The sequence below is a fragment of the Tupaia chinensis genome, unplaced genomic scaffold (assembly GCF_000334495.1).
Source record: "Tupaia chinensis unplaced genomic scaffold, TupChi_1.0 Scaffold138060_1, whole genome shotgun sequence".
Taxonomy (NCBI): domain Eukaryota; kingdom Metazoa; phylum Chordata; class Mammalia; order Scandentia; family Tupaiidae; genus Tupaia; species Tupaia belangeri.
Genome location: NW_006197961.1, coordinates 1,229,069 through 1,235,224, shown reverse-complemented (window position 1 = coordinate 1,235,224; position 6,156 = coordinate 1,229,069). Strand labels below are relative to the sequence as shown.

Below are 6,156 nucleotides of genomic sequence, written 5' to 3'. Positions count from 1 at the left end.
ATAAATTTAAATTAAAAAAAAAAAAAAAAAAGAAACATGCCAGGGGTATGTGGTGCATGCCTGTCCAAAACTCCAACAGGAGGGAGACAGCCATGAAAGAGAAAGAACTGGGGTGTGGTCACCCCTCACGGGAGGCGCTTTCTCCTCTGTCTCCGGTGAGCACAAACCTTCTAGGCAAAAAAATAAATAAATAAATAAGGAAAAAAGGGACTTACACAATAAAGGAGGACGAAAGTGGCCCGGCCTCAGTGGCCAGCAGGTGGCGTGGTAGAGAAGGTGCAGGACTCCCACGTGGCCGACCAGTTTGAGTCCTGGATCTGGAGGCTTGGAAATCACACTGGGCACGCGCGCGCGCGCGCGTGTGTGTGTGTGTGTGTGTGTGTGTGTGTGTACCCAAAAATCCCAGGAGGATGGGGCTAGCAGGTGGTGTGGGGGTTAAGGCCACCGAACTCCCACATGATCGACTGTGGTTCGAGTCCTGGACTTGGCAGCTTGCTTTCTCACTCCCCCATCCTCACTCTGTCCCTTTGTGGTCAAATTAAAATAAACAAAGTTTAATAATTCTTTAAAAAAAAAAAAAAAGAAAAATCCCAGGAGGAGAATGGAGGAGGGATTGTGACATGGCCATGTCCCCAGGGGGTGACTCCTCACTCTCTCATGTCCTATAGCAAAACTCGACCCTCAGCCATCTCTGAAACCAGGAGATACACCTTGCGTGGGATTTGGTGGCAACCCAACCCCTCTGGCTCCTCCGTGGATGAGGTGACCGGATCGGGAATGGCTGGGCCCCCAGGGGACTAGTCTCCAGGTTGGGGGAAACAGCTTACGGGTCCCATGGGCACCACCCCAAAAAGACAGCAGGTCACTGTCACCCACACCACAGCCATCTGTGACCTGGGTCAGGCCGGAGGAAGGACAGCTGTCAATCAGGCCAGAACTTCTAGCGGATCCCACAGATACTGGCCGGCCCAGCAGCCCTGAGCGACAGGTCAGGGCAGGAGGAATCTCGGCTAGTAAGAGTGGAAGGCAGTGGGGCCAGGTGAGTGCGAGTGCCAGCCTCTGCCACTGTGGTTCAGGTCCAGGCTCGGGAAGGCCAGCGATGTGGCCTACCCTGGACGTCGTGCAGGACGAGGTGACATGGAGAAAGCACAAGAATGCTTGGATGTAGGCAGTGCTATATACAGGCTGGCTGGCCTTTTTTTTTTTTTGGAGAGGTTTTTGCTATACGGTTTTGTGCATTCACCAGAGACACAGGGAGACAGAGAGACAGAAAGCAAGAAATCACCCCCCCCCCCCTCAGGGATCATGGCAATCCCTTCTCCTCTTGGGAGAATGAATAAATAAAATGAATATTATTTTTTAAAAAAAGAACAGTAGATGGGACCAGCAGTTGGCGTAATGGCTATGTCGCTGGACTCCCAGGTAGTCGACCGCGGTTCGCATCCCGGACCCGGTGGCTTAAAACTCACTCCGGGCGCGTGTGCATGCGTGCCCAAGATCCCGAGAGGAGAATGGAGGAGAAGGGATTGTGGTGTGACCATCCCCCCTGGGGGGTGATTTCTCACTTCCTATCTGTCTGGCAAGCGCATGCGCCCTATAGCGAAAACCTCTCCAAAAAAAAAAAAAGTAGCCAACCTACGTGACATTCTTTGTAGGCTTCTATATCCCTTAGAAGACTGACGGCGATTATTAACTTAGTACTTAGACAGAACCCTGGCTTCTGGAATGTCCCAGGCATCTTGACACACAGCCTGCGCCTGGAGCTCCATCCGGCTGAGCACGCAGTCCCTGAGGCTGTCTGTCTGGGAATGGGGTTGCTTTAACACCCTTCTGCATTCTTCCCTTCTCGGTTCTCCCAGGCATGGGCTAGTTTGTCTCCAACAGGTCTCCAACTTCTATTTAGAAGAATTAATTCATGGGACCAGCAGTTGGCGCAATGGCTATGTCGCTGGATTCCCATGTAGTTAGTTGACTATGGTTCGAGTCCCGGATCCGGTGGCTTAAACTCACGCCGGGCGCGTGTGCGTGCGTGCGTGCATGCCCAAGATCCCGAGAGACTGAAGAAGGGATTGCCGCCCAAAGGCAAAACCCCTCCAAAAAAAAAAAAAAAGTTATTATTTTTAATTTATTTATTTAAATTTGACCAGACAGGGGGCAGATTGAGAGAAGGAAAGTGAGAAAGCAAGCTGCCAAATCCGAGACTCGAACCACAGTAGGCCATGTGGGAGTCCACTGCTCTTAGCCACCACACCACCTGCTGGCTCCTTTATTATTTTTAAAGAATTATTTAATTTTATTTATTCATTTATTTATTTTAATATGAGCAGAGAGACAGAGATAGAAAAAGTGAGAAAGCAAGCCACCAGGTCTGGGACTCAAACCGTGGTTGGCCATGTGGGAGTGTCCAGTGACTTAAACACCGTGCCACCTGCTGGTGCCATTATTTTTTAAGAATTATTTAACTGTAGGTGACTAGCAGGTGGTGTGGGGGTTGGGGTTCTGGACACTCCCACATGGCCAACCACGGTTTGAGTCCCAGACCTGGTGGCTTGCTTTCTCACTTTCCTTCTCGCTCTGTGTCTCTCATCAAATGAAAACAAATGAATGAATAAATAAAATTAAATAAATAATAGAAAAAAGAATTATTTAATTTTATCTGTTCATTCATTTATTTTAATTTGACCAAAGACAGGGGAGGGAATTGAGAAAGCAAGCCTCCAGGTCTGGGACTAGAACTGTGGTCGGCCATGTGCAATCCAGTGCCCTTAACTATAGTGCCACCCGTTGGCCCCAACTTTTTATTCTTTACACACAAGAATGTGTGCTTGTGTGCACAAAAAAGAAGGCACCCCAGCAGGGCCTGGTCACACCACAACCCTTTTCTGTCCAATTTGCCTTCCTGTCCGGATTTGGGGCACACACCCAGTGTCTATTGCAAGTCACTGGGGCGGGGACTCAAACCCTGGCCAGCCACGTGGGTTCTGGTTTCCGCTGAGCAGTACTTAACCACTGCGCTGAGGGGCCAGCGTACGATTTTTGCTATAGGGCTTGTGAACTTGCTGGAGAGATAGAGACAGAAAGCGAGAAATCACCCCCCAGCGGGGATGGTCACGCCGCAATCCCTTCTCCTCCATTCTCCTCTCGGGATCTTGGGCACGCACGCACACGCGCCTGGCGTGAGTTTAAGCCACCGGGTCCGTGTCTTGAACTGGGGTCAACTACATGGGAGTCCAGTGACAGCCATTGCACCACCAGTTGGCCTTGAAGCAGTTTCTGAGTGTTCCGGTTTCACAAGCACGTGACCTACAGACCTCCAGCCCATCCCTGGCTGTCGCTAGCACCGAGGACAGGCTCAGATGGTCAGTGAGTGACCTGGGGTACACGTGGCAGGTGTACCAGTGAGCAAAGAGGCGGGGCTGGGGCACGCAGGCTCAGAGGGCGGAGAAGACCCTCCCAGTCTCGAGGGTCCCAGCCACGGGGGGGACAGGTCTCTCACGGGCCTGACGGGGCTCACGGACGGCAGCTCTGAGAACCACGAGACCACGGGAGGGACAAGGCCACGTTTATTGCTGTGGGTTAAAGCAGCGGAGTCGGGGCCAGGGCATGTGAAGGGAGAGATGCAGAGGAGGCTGGTGGCCACGTCCTCGCAACCACGGCTGGGGTCCCGGCACCCAGGGAATCCGAATCTTCCTGCTATGGGTCTGTCGGTCACCTGCTCCTGCATCAAGCCCCCCTCGAAGTCCTAGGTGTGCCCCAGTGCTGAGGGGGATGTAGACAGGTCCTCTCCTCCATGTACAGCCTTGGGGTCACCTGCAAGGTCCGAGTGCAGAGGCAGGGATGTGGTGCTGTCCTCTGCTGAGCCTGACCTCCTAGGAGGACATCTTGGAGGAGGCGGCTGCTCCCTTCTTCTTGGCTGGGGCCTTCAGCAGCGCCAGCTTCTTGGGCAGGCGGCTGCCGGCTTTCATCACCACGTCATGCTCGATCTTCTTCCGGATCCCCACCTCCAGGTCCTGAGGGCAATTGAGGCAGTCAGACCGGAAATGGAGGCCTCGCCGTTCACCCTCTTCCTGCCTGGAGCTGGCAGGGGCGGAGGGGATCAGCAACTTCCCTCTCAGGCGGGATGTTAGCGCCTGGGGGATACGTCAAGTCCTGCCTCTGTCCTGCACCTGCCCGAGCCTCAGCACACAAAAAGACCCCCACAGAAAGTCTCTGCACCTTTAGTTTTGGCTGTAGGGTGACAAAGAAAAAAATCACCCCCCAGCGTGATTTTTCTGGACACAGCCTGGTGTTGCTCTCAAACTGCCGGACCCGGGACTCGAACATGCAGTCAGCCATGTGGGATCGCGTTGTCTCAACTTCCATCTACCAGCTGGCCCTGCCCTTGGCTCTTAGAACGTGCAGTCAGCCACGTGGGATTGTGTTGTCTCAACTTCCATGCTACCAGCTGGCCCTGCCCTCGGCTCTTAAACCTGCTTGTACCCATTTTACAGATGGGGAAACCGAGGCTCCTGCAGTGAAGAGGCACTTGCCCAGGGTCCCCAAACCACCTGGTGACTAGGCCTAAGACCAGGCAGGCCCAGAGTCCCACAAAAATCTCTTAAGAAATAAATAAAAATTGGGGCTGGCAGGTAGCGTGGTAGGTAATGGTGCTGGACTCCCACGTGGCCAACTGTGGTTGGAGTCCTGGACCTGGTGGCTTGCTTTCTTGCTTTCCCTTTCTCTCTCTGATTAAAGTTAAAACCATAACAACAAATGCAATTAAATACATTTTTAAAATTAAAATTGAGGGACCAGCAGTTGGCGTCATGGCTATGTCGCTAGACTCGCGTGTAGTTGACTGCGGTTTGAGTCCCGGACCCAGCGGCTTAAACTCACACCGGGCGCGTGTGGGTGCATGCCCATCCCCCCTGGGGAAGATTTCTCACTTTCTGTCTCTCGCTCTCTCCGTCTTTCTGGTGAGCACATGCGCCCTGTAGCAAAAACCTCTCCAAAAAAAAAAAAAGTCAAAAACAAACAAACAAAAAATGTTCTGAGCTGTGACAAGACTAGTACAGCTGGAGGGTGTGAACTCGGGATGGTGGAAAGAGCGGAGCTGGGGAGGCTGCAGAGCAGAGGAGGGACAGATCAGACTTGGGCGCTCACAGGCTCCCCCTGGAGGCTGTGGTGGGACAGGGTGGGTGTCCAGAGACCCCTGGGCGTCTGGAAGGGCAGAGCAGTCCAGATGCCAGGCTGGACACTCCCATGTGGCGGACCACGGTTCGAGCCCTGACCTGGTGAATTGCTTTCTCACTTTCCCTCTGTCTCTGTCTCTCTTTGGTCGAATGAAAAGAAATGAATGAGTAAATAGAGTAAATAATTCTTAAAAACTTAAAAGTATTTACCACAGGGTGTGTGCACTTGCCAGAGAGAACCAGTGAGAAAGGATAGCCACCTGCAATCTCTTCTCTGCAGTCCCACACGTGGGAGGTCCAGCACCTTAACCACCGTGCCACCTGCTGGACCCTTTCCAACTGTTTTTTTTTTTTAAGAGAGCGATTTTTGCTACAGGGCTCATACACTCGCTATACACAGAGACAGACAGAAAACAAGAAATCAGCCCCGGGGGGAGGTGTGGGAGGGTGGCCAGGCCACAATCCCTTCTCTGTTCTCCTCTCAGGATCTTAGACATGCACCTGACATGAGTTTTAAGGCTCCAGGACTAGGACTCGAACTGCAGTCGACTGTGGGAGTCCAGTGACGTAATCATTACGCCACCTGCTGGTCTCTCCAACTTTTTTTTTTTTTTTTGAGTTTTTTGCTACAGGGCACATCCGTTCGCCAGAAAGACAGAGAACAGACAGAAGGCAAATCAACCCCTGGGTGGTGGTCAGGCTGCATTCCCTTCTCCATTCTCCTCTCGGGATCTTGGACACACGAACACATGCACCTGATATGAGCTTTAACCCTCCAGGTCTGGGACTTGAACTGCGAGTCACCTGTGGAAGGGAGCCCTGTGATGTAATCATAACACCATCTACTGGTCCCTCCACCTTAAAAAAAAAAAAAAAGATTTACTGGGACCAGCAGGTGGCGTGGTGGTTGGGATGCTGGACACTCCCACGTGGCCAAACCAAGGTTCAAGTCCTGGACCTGGTGGCTTGCCTTCTCACTTTCTTT

General features: G+C 52.4%; 1 protein-coding gene and 1 pseudogene across 1 annotated transcript in view; both read right to left on the bottom strand.

Moving 5' to 3' along the window:
• The window catches only part of LOC102474754 (malate dehydrogenase, mitochondrial-like), an 8,629-nt pseudogene extending 4,905 nt beyond the window's left edge, over nt 1–3,724 (bottom strand).
• CUNH19orf53 (chromosome unknown C19orf53 homolog) overlaps nt 3,546–6,156 on the bottom strand; it is a 5,084-nt gene continuing 2,473 nt past the window's right edge. Inside the window, exon 3 of the mRNA XM_006161005.3 lies at nt 3,546–4,010. Within this exon, the coding sequence (XP_006161067.1) occupies nt 3,870–4,010 (141 nt within the window). The 3' untranslated portion in view covers nt 3,546–3,869. The remainder of the gene's footprint in view (nt 4,011–6,156) is intronic.